At 40.9% G+C, this 17,733-nt stretch overlaps 1 protein-coding gene across 3 annotated transcripts in view; it reads right to left on the minus strand.

Moving 5' to 3' along the window:
• LOC116844668 (Kv channel-interacting protein 4-like) overlaps positions 1–17,733 on the minus strand; it is a 159,488-nt gene that overhangs the window by 7,586 nt on the left and 134,169 nt on the right. For all 3 annotated transcript variants that reach the window (XM_032816528.1, XM_032816527.1, XM_032816529.1), the window contains one exon: positions 6,952–7,164. In XM_032816528.1, coding sequence (XP_032672419.1) covers positions 6,952–7,164 — 213 coding nt within the window. The remainder of the gene's footprint in view (positions 1–6,951; positions 7,165–17,733) is intronic.

Below are 17,733 nucleotides of genomic sequence, written 5' to 3' on the forward strand. Positions count from 1 at the left end.
GCGATTCATGACAATCCGGCGGATCGAGCTAATTTACGGAATAAACACGAGCGAAAGGCGAGACGAGGTGCGGCACGGCGTTCCGCGTCGTGTTGGGCGCGTGTACGGAAATCCAGATTGCACGATGGTAAATCGGCCATCGCCAGGTGCGAATAGTAAAATTATTACAGGCTATACCGTATACGAAACACAAAGCCAGTTGTCGGTGTGCAAACTCCCGCCCCCCGTAGGCGGGGTTCGTTGTCGTGTACCGTTGGATGGGATTAATTGGTATCACAGCTCACTACAAGCTGCGCTGCATTATTATAGTCTTGTAATTATGTAGTCGGAAATCATCACACCCCAGGAATGCGTGCAGGATTTTGTGAGAGTCAACAATAATGGAATTTTATGTCGCGCGTAGATCAAGTCTTAATCCACCTTCCGTTTCGAAGGGAAATTACTGTTGTATAATGATATCGCTTACGAGGAATCTGCCGAATTACTCTCTTAAAGTGAATCAGTGAATAGTCACTGATATCAGTTATAAGTATAGTACTGAGCAGTTTCAGTGCTATACTTATAGCAGCAAATCAGTGTATATTTACTGCTTTCAGTAATGTTCCACTGATTCACTTTAAGAGAGTATGTTTCAGGGGTGATTCTCCCCTTTGACGCGAGTCGCTGCTTTCTCGACTGATTATTTACTAACTGCACTACACACATTTCGCTTGCAATTTTTCGGATTTTAATTAAGTATCTCCGTGATTACAAGCCCGCGGATTCCACGGTGTATCATGTATCTTGCGTTTTCCATTATTTTCCATATCTCGTTCCGCTGTTCGCGCGTGACGTAACGCGGAAACGATTTGATCGTATCGCCAAAAATCGGCATGGCGACTCATTTCTTCGGAATGAAAAGTGTCGGCGAGCTTGGCGCGCAGTTTCCAGAAACAATGGGGACGGATTTAATCGTGATCTGGGGCGAACGGAACTCGAACAAAGCTCGTTTTTAATTAGTGCTACGAATAACGCAGGTATGCCGACGCTGGTTACCTCTGCTTTTCTCGTGATTAATTAGTATTTGATCGAAACAAAGGCGTTCATGCGTCGCGAGGGAGTGCTGCGAAAAATCGATGTTAATTCGTAATTGCTATTTTGTTACTTGTTCAGCAATGTGAGCGATGAACTTTCATATAGAACACACGCGCGCAGATAACAGAGAGCAATTGGCCGTAGTTACACAAACATGATCCGATCTACATGGAGTACGTTTCGAAGAAAATGAAGATGAAAATTTGGTGCATGGTTTAATAAGCACAGATAGCATTGAGGTTCTCTGCAATCGTTCACGAAGTCAAGCGTGGTCAATTTTCTTCTCTTTAGGGGTATTTTATTGACAAACTTAATTCTTAAAAATGAATAAAAAAGACGCAACTAATAAAAAATGGTGCAACTAATAGAAAATAAAAATATTTGTTCTGGAGCGTAATCGTGTTGGTGCTTATCTAGCGTGTTGTTTTGACGACATGTCGTTTTTACTTTCTACATTATCGACATTTTTCGAGTTCGTCATCCACTTTGGCATCCTTTTAACGGTGTAAAGCACTTTGCATAAACAGAGGAATGCGTAAACTTGCTGTGTTCTTTGGACAACTGTGCATATGATTATGCCCGCTAGATCGAAAAAAGGAACGATGTAAGAAGAATATTGATGGAATTCGATGCAAAACAAGGAAAAGAACGGGCGCCATTCTTTCATCGCTTTTCTACGAGCGCATTGAGGATTTTGGTAAGCTTTCAAAGCTATTGTACCGCGGTTAGGAGTTTATAAAGTGTCCACCGGTCCATTTTTCATCCGCGGTTCGCATTCATGGGGCTCCGGGTTAGCTTTAATAGTAGCTTTATCGTCATCCTGAAAGGACCTCACGAAGTTGGGTGGTCAAAAAAAATGACAGAAACCTGGATATTCTGCACGTTTTACTTATTATACCGGAAGTTTATTAATTATTCTGTCCTGTGAAATTATGGGGAGTTCGTTAACGGCTATATTGTACAAACAAATATCTGCAAAGACGACCTTTAAGTTACCATACATCTTACAGCGTTAAGAAACTGCGTAATGCATTTTTTGTGTAAATTTCTCAATGTTATAGTCTTTGAATATAAATGATAGCAGGCTAATCCGTAGTGACACACAGAATGCTATTGAACATTAAGGGGATGTTGTGTAATTATTTATTATATACGTACACGCGTACGAAATATATACGGTATGCTGTCAATTTCAGCGCTCTCATTAGATCATCATACGATGACGAGAATGGCTCGCACAATTCGCCGCGTAATTAGAGGAAGCAGCTATGTTATTAAACGTAATTACGAAAAGCCATTTGATTAATGCGCACTTGTTCCTTTGCTTTAGCGGCTTGATCGACGCCGTGCTGCGTCATCGATGATAGATAAGTGCACGGTAAACAAAATCACGCGGGGGAGGGAAAGAAGAGAAAACGGCAAGGGAGAAGAATTTTAAAGAGGATAGATACCGAGCGAGAGTTAAAGCGCAGCGGATGAACGTCGATGATAATGTCGAGAGTTGAAATTAGTCGATATTCTTCATGATGCAACAAGGCAGGTGGGCGAGGAAGATAACAGTAACTTCTGATAAATTGGAGTAGATAAATTGGCGAGTGTGAATTATACAGCCGTGATATTACATCGCGCAACTTCGATCATCAAGAAAAGCTCGAAGTTGGTGCAGTTGAAGCCACGGTAAATATGTCATATTACCACCGTCTGTGTGTTTGTTCCTCCGTCTGCTACGTCGAGAGGACGTATTGCGGATTCTTTGTCAAATTTCGCCCGCAATTCCCATCGCCGCGCTCGTCGCGAATTGAAAATGCTGCGCGCGTAAACATCGCGTGTAATGGCGAAATAGAACTTTTCTCATTCCACGTCTTCTCCTTCTGGTTCGCTATTTGTATGCGACGCATTGTCCTCTATTGTTGTCACGCGCCGCCTCATTTTTACGTCCTGATTTTATTTGTTGTATTATTTTTTCTTAGGCCTTTATTCGTCCTTAATCACGCCAGCTTCAAAATATTCATACGGTGGTCGCGAGACCGTCGGAGAATCCATTTTGTCTCGCGCCACATTTTTCTTCGCGGTTTTTGCACGTCAGAGTCTCGATCGTCAGATCGATTCATCTTCGTGTCCGAACGCTAATGTCCGCAAAAGGAGGATGCCTAAGACGTTTCCCCGAAAGACTAAGTAGACCGCGCGATAGCTTTCGGCAAAACAGAGCATTGAGCGGCTGGAGCACAATCTGCGAAATTCCACGCGCGCGGCATGCCGCGATTTACCTTCAGTTTGATTTATTCGCGATTTATCCGCTCGGTGCGTATTAACGGAGGTCGCATTCGAATTAGCGGTGTTTATAGCTGATCATCGCGAGTGCGGTGTAACGATATTACCGTTGATATTCTCTGCACGCGCCGCGGCGTGACGATTTGGCAAATAGTGCGATATTGCGCGCGGATCATTCACGTAGCAGGCGGTATTGATATCACGACGCTAAAGTTCAACTGTGGTAGCAAGTAACATCCGTATAGAAATTCCGGTAGTTCACATGGCCGCTTCGCTTTACGGCGAAGCGCAGAATTGATAGCTCGTGTCTCGATGAATTACACATCGCGCGAATCAAAGGCCCGGCTGCGGAGTAGCGCCGGCGAGCACTTGGGAGTAACATTTAATTGGATGGCGAACGACCACCGATAGTTTGCACTACTATTATCGAACTGTGTCTAGAAGTTTAATAACGACAGACTGTATCGATTCGACTAGTCTCGCGGGTTGCGGCAACGTCACATCCTTATATTGTTGGAAAAAATTATGACTGAATGAGAACATGGAGGAAAGGTTCTATAAAATTTCAGATGAAATATGAACGATTCAAAAATTCCGCCTGAAGTTACCAGAATTTTGTCCAAGTCAATTATGTTTGGTTAATCCGTACTTACAAAAATACCGCAACCTATCAGTAATCGCTTTTATAATTTTCTCTATCAGAATCGATAAAGTACTTTTTGAAATGTAAATGTTTTTATTGCTAAAATTTAAAAATAAGATATCTTATTCTTTAATTATATTAATCTTCAAATTTTTCGTTATTTCTTTTTATTTCTTTTATTATATTTTTCCGTGTGTTTCAAAGCAATGATAGGTTGGGTCTCTTGTCAGAGAATAGACACAGTGATGGCAACTGTATACGTGACAAACTTCTCTTTTCGCGAAGAACACGTGCAAAATAAACGAATCTTCTTCTTTCCTCGAGAGATCTTTCGAGAGATTTTCGTTTGCGCAATTTCGCTTCTGGTCGGGTTAGATACATGGGGGAATCTTACATTCTCCGCTCTTACATCGTCAATTACACGGTTTAATCACAAGATGTCTTCCCCTCTTCTCTCGGGGTAATCTGCTAATGTAGAGTAAACGTTTTCCGGCTACCCCGCGAATAAGAATAAGGCATTAATTAATCTTTTCAAGAGCTCTAGAGGTAAAAGGAACAGACTGTAATTAAAACTTAAGTGCCGTATTTATGGTATAACGTATGTTGCGTAGCGCTGACGGCAGCAAGTTAGACGAACAAGCATGGTTCCTTGAGCGAAACCCTTAGGGTCTTTGAGGAATTGAAACCACAGGCAATTAGAATTTAAACTATCTGAGTATATATATAAACCGTAAGGTGCACGTACATATACTGTGGCTGCGAGTTGAAGCTTCGTGTTGTACTAATCTCATCTCTCTCTCATCCTTTCTCTCTCTCTCTCTCTCTCTACTCTCTCTGCTCCCTTGAATTCTCGCGAGCCACCGACGCAACCACATGTATATCGGCGTGCATGCTTCAAAAGCGGCACCTTTAAACAAGGCATTTACCCTTTCTAAACGCGTTGCCTTTACCGTTGAAATTTGCGTTTCCTTGCGACGTCGGCGAAGACACAGAAAGCGCGTCACTGGATTCACATGGCTACACAGAATCGAAGATGAGAATCTAACGGAGGAGAATCCAGTGGCAGCTTAACGAGCCCGCCGGTAATAATAGATTACAAATCGAGCTTTCAGTCGAAAACTTGGTCGGTATTCTCCGCGATGAACGTCGGCTCATGCAAAAGAGCATTTGTCGAAAGTGCATGCGATGGCGAGCACGCATCTCCCGTTCTTTCTCTCTGCAGCGTCCGAGTGAAGTGATGCGAGAGACTACGCGCGTTCGCGTTATCGCTCTTTCCCGAAGCCTTGCTTTCACATAAAACACTGGCTTTCGGAATTTATCTCATAGAATTTCAGCGTGTAATACTAAGCGCGTCGTCTACAATGCGCCGAGTAAGCTTGACGTAAGTTGCACAAATAATTCATCTCACTTACGCCTATACTCCACGGTTCCTTTCTTTTTATTTCTTAACTTCGACTCACGTCAAGCTTACTCTTCCCATATTGTGGACGAGCCCGTAGATATTCTGTCCGGTAAAATCCAGAGATAGAAATTTATCGAGCGGGAGACGAGGAATTGTCTCTTGATAATGATAATGAAACTTTCACTTGCGATATCTCACTCGCTCTGGGCAAATATTTCATCCAAGTATTGCGACAGCTATTCCGTGTAGGTGTCTGCGTCGACTTGACGCACGATTCGATTGTCAAGTTCGTGTGTACTTTAAAAACTCTAACTCTTTGAACTGCAGCCGTCACAGGGCTGACGAAGCGCGCGGCGCCTGTATCGAGCAGATAGAAGACACGTCATCTGCGCAAATTGTCTCTGTAAAGCGGTTTGCTCCTTTTTTCGCCGCTGGCAGTGCAGATAGGTGAAGAGAACGAGCACACTGCGGGCATTGTCATCCGCAGCTAACAATGTGACAGCTGCTAAAAAGAAAGGCTCGTTCCTGTCTCGCGAATGTACTCTCCGCAGACACTTGTTTCTTTTCCTCGGAGTGAACGAATTATTGACAAGCATCGCGCACTTCGTGGATGTACAAAATTCATTTATTTCTTTGTCGTGCTTGCCCCCGAGTCGCTAAATCAATTAACATTTTCGACTCGATAGTGTTTCCTTTAATAAACTGTTCGCGGCGTTTTATTCTTAAAAGAAGCGGTGTAATTTTCGAAAAAGATTCAGATATTCCGCAATCTACTCCTAATGTACACAATATTTTGATTTAATTGTCTAAGCATTCGTGTGCAGGAAAACTCGTTAAACTGAATAAAAAAATCATCTAACATTTTGTAAATAATCACGACTATCAGCTCGATCCATAGTAACGATATTAATCTCGTCACTGTTAAAATAGACATGTTTTCCGCGCTTTAATCGATCACAATACTCGATTCTTCCAAAGGAGCGATGAAAGAGCGTCATAGACGCATACGGGAAAACGCGTACTAAACAAACAAGTGTATTTATCAGTGTATAATTGATTATATCAAAATTTGATTAATACTTAATTTCATCAATCGATGGATTTGCGATTTTACATATGAAGACTGATTAATCTCGATTATCGATTAGTTGATTATTTTAATCAAAGATTATTTTAATCAAATTTCAATCAATTAATACCCAACATTGTTCACAGATTGAGAGCGCAAATAGATATACGTTAATAATTCCATTTGTAAACGTTGCAGAGCTGCTTGCAGAGCTCGTCCCACCGCATCGCGCGCATTGATTGGTCGAATGCCTTTCATCAAATTTGTTTGGTAAATACTATAATAGTTTACAAATTAGTAAAAAATTTTTCTACTCTAACGAGTATTTTTCTACTTTAACGAGTTCTATTCGTGCATGAGCGCGCTTGGACACTTGAATTCAGTACCTGTATATTCAACTAATTAACACTCATCATATTTAACAAAAATACACATTTAACAAAAATTTGTTGCTTTTCTTACGGTAGAAAGATCCGTTTTTCGTGTTCTCACCTGAAACATTCGATCCACCTTCTCGCGCACGCCCTCGTGGTCCAGGTTTGGATCAGCGAATTTTCCCATCAGCTCGTACACGGCAGTCACGATGTCGGTCATCTCCTCCCTCGTGATACAGCCGTCCCCGTTGATGTCGTAAAGAGAAAACGTCCAGCGCAGTTTCTCGTCTATCGAGCCGCGAGACAGTATACTCAGACCCGTAACAAAATCCTGGGAACATAAAAAGCGACGTTGACTATAACGGCGTCGACGTCGGCGGCCCCGCGCAACATTTTCCGCGCTGCGCGGAGATGCACGCGTATATCCCGTGAGATATGAGTGCACCGAATTGCACCGCGTTGCATCCGCACGCCACCTGAATGTGGAAAATTTGCACGAGCGTGAGAAAATTTGTTACGCGCGTTACTCCGCTTATTTTTAATTTTCGTACTGCCCGTTTTCGACACGATGTCTGGTTTCCGACACGTTCCCGAGAAACACGGTCGTACTTTTTGCACGGAGAGAGGGAGAGAGAGAGAGACACACACACAAAGTGTCGACGGTAGAGTCGCGCTTAATCGCGCGATAATTGAATGAATAACGCCGATGGCGACTGGTACATCGGATGACAAACTTTAGTGCCCGTCGGCTGAATTACGGTGTGTCGCCGAACTTAGAATGAAATTGTACAGATGTGAACACGCGCCGCGCGAGATTTGTAGCCGTGCGCGTTACATGTTTGCTACTTGCAGTTAAGTTATGCGCGAGGTCGAAAAGCGCGATTGTTCCGCGCGTTTATCGCGCAATGTGCCATTATCGCCGTTGCCACATTGCATCCGCCACCGTTATGTATCGCGATGCTAAATTTAAAATTACTGAATGTTTAAGGGGACGCCATACTTGAATACATTACCGATGAAATACTGACTTTTCTCTGTAAAGTTTACGGCGTATTGGTAGCGCAGAATTACAAATGCTCTCACACACTGAAAGTACGTGCAATAATGAATTGGGACGTTACTCAATATGTAACAAGAACGAGCAAAAGTTTTGAAATTAACATATCGAACTGTTAATTAGCATAAATTTTTACTTAATACAAACATTCTGCAGCTCGTACGTACCGTATACAAAAGATTTCGATATATGCGTAGTTTCCTGATAGTATAATAAAACAAAGCAGCACATATTTATATAAGATTTATACATACAAAAAATGCGAAAAGTATAATATGATCGTGTTAGTGACGACAACCTGTACGTTATCGACATTTTTCGAGTTCGTTATCCATTTCAGCATCTCTTTAACGGAACGCCCGTCAATAGGATCCTTCAGAAACACACGATGCACGATTTCATGCCTTTTGATATGTATGCTGGCTGACAGCTCAGTTCACTGCATAGATCTTCCAATGCACGATAACGATTTGCGCAGTGAACTGAATTGAACAGCATGCATGTAAGAAGGCATGAAATAGTGCATCGTGTGATTCTGGTTTTATCCGAAGAAGCGTGTATTGTGTGTTTCTAGCTTGGCAGTCCTCAAAAGCCCGTATTATTGTTTACATTAGGGCGTATTTTAGAGAGTTGGAATAAAAATATATACTTATTTCCTAAATCTGAATAACGTAAAATTGGATAAAAGCGCGAGTTTATACTATCGAGCGCACTCTTGCATTTACATTTGCACACTGCGACGAGGCAAAATTTCGCTCGCGCAAAAAGAGCGGGGCAACAAAAATACAGCAGACACTCGCCATTTCGGGAGAAATAGGTCGCACAAGAGCAATTTGGACAGAAGGACGTTAAAACGTAATCATGTGCTAATTAAGGAAATAATGGCGATAGCGCGTGTAACACGTTGCGCGTCGCGTCACCTAGCCAAGAGATAAACTGCACCGTCAGTGGGTTAAATTACGACGTAGAAGTCTTGCACGGTATTAATATGTGTATGCGTGAAACCGCGAGGAGGTTTGTACCGCGCGCGTACACGGCTAGGTATAACAGACGTGTAAGTAAACCAGTAAGTAATAGAACCGGCGGCGCCACGCGTCCGTTTCTGGCACAACAATTACTATGGAAATTCGTCGGGAATTTCGAATACGGTGACTACATAAGATAAAGCCACGGTCTGCTTCTATTGTGCCACTTATACTAACTTCAATTCGCCACAGGGCAAGATATGCATATCAACCTATCATCACCATGTTTCTATATTTAGATAGAAAGACGCTCAGAAGTCTGTTTATTTGCGATCTACCCAGACACGAATAAATTTCTTGTAACTTTATCGAAAACGGAGAATTTTACAGTAAAAATTGCTACAGAGCTCTGTAACCGAGGAATATATCGACATTCTGCAGTAATTTATCATCCTTTCATTTCACATGTGCATCCAAGAAAATATATAATCTTACTATCTAAATTTCTTGAATAAAAAATGACAGTATTTTCACTTGAGGCGATAGTGAAAATACTGCTACTCAAAACTACAAAAGTGAATGTCTCACTCTAGATTTGATTCTGACTCCATATAAGCAAAAGTTTTAATCGACTGGAGTAAATATGTTCCTCTGAATTAGGGGATAATTTCACTAAACAATTTAAAGTGGAAAATTCGCTCTATAGGAAAAAACTAACAATTTCTAATGATTCGACTGTCACTCTATTTTTGTGTGCCATTTATATTTTGAGAACTAAAATATGTTAAAAAATTTGCTAAAAAATTTGTTAAAGAAATTTACTATGTTCCTCAGCAAGATAGATCTGACTCTATTCCTGCACTATTAGAAAAAAATACAGAAATAATTCAATTAAAAAACGATTTACATGAAAAAAACTATAATATACATTCTTTTCGTGTGTTTTTGCGCGCGATGCACGAGAAACTGAGCAGTGACGCGCTTTTGTGACCGAACTCCGATGTTTTATTCGCGAATTTCACATAAATGTACTTTCAAACTCGATTACATTGTACTTTTTCTTATGTCCAATAGATATGATTCGAGAATGAATTGTATAATTTGCCGTGACGTCTCGTAATAACGAGCTGCGAACCTGAATATCTCGTCGGTCGGCGAAAATCCACACGCCGAATTTTAATTATCCGCCTCTACGCGCAAAGCGGAGCGAATGAACCGCGATGAGAGAGGCGAGTTGAATATAATATCGCCTCTTTGTTTCGAGGGATTGAAGTTGCCCTCTCTCAAACATAAAATTTCAATTAAAGTCTCGCGACAAGGTCTTCGTCGCATCACGCGAAACGAAATTGCGGGCTTAGCTCGTCGCGGTAATTTTTCAAGGCATTTCTGAACGAACGTTTTAGGAGAGAGAAGTCACTTTGCTAATTGCGTTTTAGTAGGCTTCAGCGTCAATAAAAAGAAGCATAATGCCGATGGAATTATGTACATTCGAGCAAATTAAAAGGCATTGAGATTGGAAAGGTTGGCGTACTTGTTTTCTAAGCCATTTAAAAGTTCATTTCGAAGACATTAATATCCGATAATTGCCGCTCGATAATTGCGAAATCGTGTGTAATAAACGAAAAGACGAGAAGTTCCGAAAGAAAATAGACATAGTGTATGTGTGTTTTTCTCTTTCCATCGATTGGCGAGCTCTAACTGCGGAGCGAAGCGGGAGAGTGCGAAGTGCATCGATTACCGAAATAAGGAGAGTTGTTTTTAGATTGCGGCAGACCGTAAAGTGGTACGCATTATCCTAGACTTGGCCGCTTAATGATGTCTTTAAGATCAAAAAGCACATCCGTTGAAGCTGTTAGCCCGGCAAATTGTATTAGGCGGCCGCGCAAGGAGAATAAAATAAAGTCAACGAGATGAGAGCACAAAATGGTTGACGCTAAGTGACTGGAGCTGTCAGTGTAGTGGGGTTGACACAGATTTTACAGAGCCGAGCTAGAAGGTAAACGTAGAGATTAAAATCAAGTGAAAAATACCACCTTCGTGAAGACTTTACGTAGTACTAATACCGGTATGTCTTGGCACATCGTGACGTCATTAAGTCAAGGAGGAAACAGCTGAAGCGATACGCAAGAATACAAAGCATTGTGTGAAGAAAAGAGAAGAGGAAAACAAAAAACAGGCAAGATGAAGAATGTGAAAAGTCTTCGAAAGACTTTTGCCTTTGAAATGTTTCAAGAATTAAGAGAATATCATACAAAACCTACTTCTTTCTTTTCGGTTATGCATTAAATATGACGAGACAATACAGCTTGGAACTCAGCAATGAACTATGACCCTCGGAGAAAGAGGAAGAGAGTGAAACAGGGGGAGTAAGAAATTGCCAAATGTTGTATAAAGTCTTCTAGAAGGGCTAAACCCTCGCATACATCACTAACTATAAGTAACTTGACGTTACTTAATCTTACTTACAGACAGAATTCACGGTTTCACGTTTCACGTCGCCTAGAGCGTGTCTACATTTTCACCGTGACTTTGAATCGTCTCCCTTACATTTCTCAAGAAAAGCTTTTCCATCTTTGCATGTTTTGCGGAGCTTATAATTTCGTAGTTACATCTTCTCACACAGATATATATATATATATATATATATATATATATATATATATATATTTATATGTTACTTTCAAATTAGAGCTACATATTTTGTCCATCCTTTTTTTAAATAAAATTCTCGTATGCGCGCTTAATATGTGATATATACGATTTGTCCTCCTGATTCTGAACTCTTTTATAATAAAAGATAATGGAGTTTGAAATATTTATTCGGATGGGATGTTATAAAATACACTGAGAACAACCCATGCCAGGCTGAGTAAACTCTCCATAAATAAACAGCGAGACTTTCGCGCGTAAAATCAAGCGGAAGTACAGCTATATGAGCATTAATTAATATCGTATAAGCGGATGCGCAACCTGCGTCATAATTACGAACGAAAAAGTATGCTGTTGAAAAATGTGCAAAGAAATAAGAACACTGCGTTATTGTAGCCGAGGGAATTTACACGTGCACTGTGCTTTGGACAATTTCCGCTAATTCAGTCCGCCACGAGAGAGTTATAATAATTTTATGAACTATTGAAGGAAACCAACTCAACGCATTCTCTAGTGTCCTTCCTTTCGCGTTAATCTATTCATTTGCTGATATTTTTACGAATTTACATGTAACGGCCAAATATCGATCGAATTCTGATTAATTTTTACGCATTGTGGTAACTTCGATTTGTTCAGATATTACATTCACACGTGACTCTTCAACGTTTTCATGTTAAGTTTTCATGTTTTTATTGTAAAATTCATGTAACAAATTAGTCATCAATCAGGCAACCGTCGTCGTTTTTGATTCCTCGCTAACGTTCTAGCAGCATTCGTATAGCTATGATACACTTTGCGCTGTTGAATCAATTATCACGAACCTCTCTTTTGGCTGATTCCTGTCAATACGACACACATATTGGTTTGCGCGCAAAGACGATGCGTTTGAACATGGTGAGCAATTAAGCATTGTGCAGGGATGTAGGGAATCAAAGTGTTTCCAAATGTATTGGCGTATTTATACCTGGCCAACCCGGTCCTAACGGCAAACAGCGAAACGTCCGAATAAATACCAATTGTTGATCCAGGTCGTCGTGATTATGTCGAGAGTCAGGAAACGGGAACGAGACTCCACTCAATTATTCGGGGATTACTAACACTGAACGAGCTCGACGTGTTCAAAGACCGCAACGGCCGTTATTCAAACATACATTTACTTAATTCTTAAAGTGCATAACTTTGTTTCGCGGAATTTGCATCTTGAAAATTTTCAAGATTCCGCCACGCTTCTCGCCTCCCTCCGTAAGATCTTTGGCGCTTACGTAAAATGAGCCCAGCGAATATTCATCGGAAATAGCGAGACTCAATATGCTCGACAAGTTCCCAACCTTAACATTAAAAATCTTAAATATTAAAAACGAAGGCATTAATTAAAAAATCAATAGCTTACGTGTCTTTAAAAATATTTGCGCCTCAACAAACAAAGCCCATAGAAAAGAAGATAAATTGCTCTTTTCCGTCTCGTCTAATAAGGACGCCGGTTGCTGTCAAGACTAAGTGTGCTCGCGATTTACGAAACTATTTGCTGATTAATTTTTCCCTTTGTTTACCGCAAGCACAGTCTCTCACTGCCCCGTAATTAAATTGATCCACGCGCGACAAGGATCGCATCGCGTTTTACGTGATCGTGTGACGAGCTCTTCTTGGATGAAATACCGAGATTTTCTATGCATTCGCCGATAGCCGTTACTCTGTTTCGCAAAATAAATGTCCTCGATTAATCAACTAACACAAGATAACAGGAGGAAGCAACAGAGAAAAATGTTTCGAAATATTCGATCCGTCCTACACCTGCGACGCGCGAAATCTGGCGTAAGATTAGCCATAAAGCACGAATTGTTTCGTGAGCGTTTCGCTCATGTTCTTCACTTTCAACCAGCATTAGTGAATTTAAATGGGAATTGTGTTTAACAGACGTCCGAGTATTTTACACGAAAGTGCTTTTCAACTATTTGGCACAGATCCACATGTAAGTGGGGAGCATGCAAGTCTTTTTAGCTGCGAAATGTCAGCCGTTTCGAACATTAATGGTTAATGTGTCGTATAATGAAGTTTCCTCTATGTACTTAAGGTGATGCTGAATTTAAGATTCATCCCCTTAAAGGGATATTGAAGTCGATGACGAACTCGAATAAGGTCGATAACGCAGAGACAATCATCACTAACACAATCATGCTATCCTTTTCGTGTTCCTTACAGAAAAATGTCAGTACATTGTCGTTAAAGTTTTTAGTTTCAACATTCTTTTAACGGGTCGGTCTTTTCTGATTAAAATCTTTGAGAGACAAAAGAGTGAGGTCAAGCGCCGATGGAGATCTTGTAATCTCAATAGTATGGCTGCTTGTTGGGATTACAACCTTTGGGTCGTTTATCTTCCACGACTACGAGAATAATACTGAAATTTTTCGACACATAACGAAAAGAACTCTGCGTCCCAGAAACATGAAAAAATGATTCAACGACGTTTCTGATTAATCGATTACCGCGATCCTGACGCACGCGCCTTGGCGATCTACATTCTCATCGTAAATTTACGCGGACAGCACTGTGAATAAGACAAATGAACGGAATAACTGAAAGGAACAAATGAAACTTGTCATATTTGCATAGCGGTGTCCTTCGAGGTTTCCTCTGTGAGATATGTAGTGTGCCAAGTTCTCGATTTCCCTGCTTTGCACGGCTCCTCCGTTGATCGTTTGCTATGATATACGACGTTATTAGCGCACAAAATGTATTATCATGTATAAAGCGTCGTTTATGCGCGCCGTGATTGATCGTACTGACAATATCGATCACTTCGTGAGAGATGAGAGTACATTCGCGAAAGCTGTATCGTAATTAGTTTTTAAAATTCTATGAGAATCGCTTGATTAAAGTGCCGCTATATCCGCGGGGGAGCACTGCAACATCGAAAAGTAGGGAGGATAACGGAGTTCATCGTGGAGAACGAGTCATATTAAAAAAAGAGGAAAAAAAAGAAATAGGAGGGGGAAGAGCGAAAGCTTTGCCGGGAATAATATCACAGTTAATTAAAAATTCAGTGTTGCGTCTCTAGCTGGGCTGCCGTTTGAAGCAGATTTAGTCACAGCACACGCATTTTTTCACGGCATGCACATGTTACACGACAATCCAACATTTATTCCCTTTTCTTCTTTTCCAATTTTTTTCTGTATTATTTTCTGTTTGTTTTGTATTGCGCGCCCAGCGCGCGAGATAATACGGCGAAATCATTTTTGTTGTTGTTGGTTTACGATTTCGGTTTTAGCTCGCGGTACCGATTGCACGAACAATTCAAGCGCGTACATACGTATACGCCGGCAAAAACCAGAGAATTTCCAGTCGTGCTCGTTTGTTCGCCGCGAGAGTAAGAAATTTCATAGCCGGCAACAGCTCGCTATCTGAACGTAAAATATCCTGCCTTGCCGGAAGCGAATATCCCTTCCTTTTTTGCATGTAACAGCTGCAGTCGGTTTATTATGGTGCGTGGGTATGCTTCATATAAATCTCATTAAATTCGCATTGTTGCAATTCGCATATTAATTCGTATAACTCCGACACGTGTTGTGCTTAACTGTCACAATTGGCGCGCGAATTCTGATTTTAGCCAATATCATAATATGAAAATCTACTCCCTCTCTCTTTCTCTCTTTAAATTTACGGCAATATATTATGAATTGAATATATACGACGAGAGACAATAATCAGAGAAATAATGCACGTAATAATGTGACGAGGCGACTCTTGATATAAACTAAAATGAATGGCACGCAATAATATCACCGAGATCGGATTTGGTCTTTACGAGAAAGAGAGAAAGAGAGAGAGAGAGGGGGAGGGAGAGAGACGATATTATTTATTCATTTATCTCTCGTCGCTAGTCTTTTTTCCTACCACTGTCACTTTTATAAGAAGTGTGACTAGCTTTAATCTGAATGTGTGCAGAGAGAGGCTCTCTTGCTAAATTTCACAAATAATTCGGATGTAAATTCTGTTTCTGTCATTTATACTGGTTAAATATAAAATATATGCGACATCGCAGCGTATTCTAGACATTTATCCGTCTTAGATAATTCTTCGTACCTAGATAATTTTCGCTATGTGACTGCAAGGCCATTTTTTGGTGTGAAGTATTACGTACGAAGACGCGGCAGATGCAGCTCTCGACGGTAATGCGATTAAGTCTCACGGTCACCGAATTCTTCTTCGTCGCCCAGAGGGAGCGATAAGTGGTGAAGGAGAGAGAATAAGAAGCGGAAGAAACTCCGAAGATAGAGGAGTCCTGTTGCCCACACGTCGGAGAGGAGAAGAAGAGGAAGAGAAGAGCAAGGGCACTCGAGTAAAGTATTATCCCGGGAAAGAGGAATAAATCCTACTCTCTCGCGTTTGCAGATCCCCCGTCGAAGAAGTAACGATCGAAGTCGGCGATGGGCCTCCTGGTAACGTTGACCGTGTTATACCACGGGAGGACGACGCATGACGCGCTTTAACTCGGAAATGAGCAGATTATCGTTCTTCGGGTCAACCGGGAGAGATTTCTGGGATGATGACGCAAACGCGCGGCTATAACCGCTGCTTACCACGCCGAATGCCACGGTGGTCAGCGGTGAGCGGCGCTATGATACCGCTAGGCGCCTCGTTAATTACGCGTAAGACGTAATTAATTGCATCTAACAAATTAGATGCGCGGCCACCAATGGGGAGCCAATGGAACGCGACGAAAGATATGTACATCGGAAATTGCATTCACCGCACCTACGGTTGCTCGCTCTCCAATCAAGAGATACATTCAATTCATTACAAGATATCGTTCGATCGATAATATTATCGATGTTACGAGATCTTTTATCATGAAAGATCGTTTTTTAATAAATTGGATGCACTGAATGCAAGTGGAAGCACAATAATTATCTATCATGTCAGGTTTTCAAGTAAGCCTCAAAAAACGCGTTTTTTACGCATTTTCATAAATTCGTAGCACATAAATCAGCAACTGGTACTGGAAAAGGTCTGAAATTGAAGCTCGAACCTTTGTCTTTATTTTAAAAAGATGGAAATTTAAAATGCAACTTCAGCAACTTAAAGCCATTCTCATTGGAAAGTCACTCTCACTGAAGCAGTGTCATAAATTTATTCAGCAAGGTAGCAAAATTATATCTCACTCAAGAAATTTCTGGGTGAATTCCTGTTAGGGACAGGCTCAAGAAATAATATAAATTATAGAAAAAAACCTCCCATTCATTCATGTCGCATACACCACCCTTGGAGCGGATTGAAGTTGCAAAAACAACTTAGAACTAAGTAAAATTCTGTATGCTTTTGCAGAATGAAAATCTAATTACATTTTTGTTACAGATACAGATACAGTAGATTTTATTAAAGGGATTTTCGTAGGTGCTGATTTTGAATTTAACTGTTATTTAAATTTGAAAATTGGAGAACCAGGACGAAGTAGCACTTTAAGTTTCCGACTTCTTCAAATAAAGACAAAGGTTCAAGCTTCAATTGTAGACCTTTTCAAAATTGCTGGCACGTCTGCTTCATGCGTTATGAATTCACGAAAATGAGCAAATTTTGAGAGGTGCATTTTCTGAGGTGCATTTTCTTAAACCTTTATTTTCTCTATCCAAACTAACATGATGGATAGTTTTTGAAGTCACATTCAGTGCAGCCAATTTACCAAAAAACATTCCTTCAAATATAAGAAATTCGTTATAATTGCAACATAATATAATTACGAGATTCAGTCTCCAATTTATTTTGCTCAAAGTGATTAAATGATTTCTCTGATATTTGTAGTTTTTCAGCCGATGAAATATTTCGCTGGATCCGAGATATCAACGTGAAGGCTGTTATGCGACATCTAGAAAATTACACCCGTATGTGCTACTGTAAGCCCTTTTCTGTCGGTCAACGCGGAAACTGAACCGGGAGATCAAAGGTACATATAGTTACGAGCTATGTACAGTCTTTAAATGTATCCTACGCAAACTTTTCATCGTTAGAGTCCCACGGCCCCGATGAAACCTGGTCGAAAAGTTTGTCGCGCACAGCTCAATGACAAACACACCCACCGACAGTGGTTCCGCTGGGATAACTTCATTAAGCGGGGCTGAATATCAAAGGTTAACGTGAAAATCTAATCGCACAGGAGAAAGAGACGGAGAGAGAGACGGAGAGACAGAGAGAGAGAGAGAGAGAGAGAGAGAGAGAGAGAGAGAGAGAGAGAAAA

The sequence above is a fragment of the Odontomachus brunneus genome, unplaced genomic scaffold, assembly GCF_010583005.1.
Source record: "Odontomachus brunneus isolate Ranch 3 - 2012 unplaced genomic scaffold, Obru_v1 Obru_scaffold_044, whole genome shotgun sequence".
Classification (NCBI taxonomy): Eukaryota; Metazoa; Arthropoda; class Insecta; order Hymenoptera; family Formicidae; genus Odontomachus; species Odontomachus brunneus.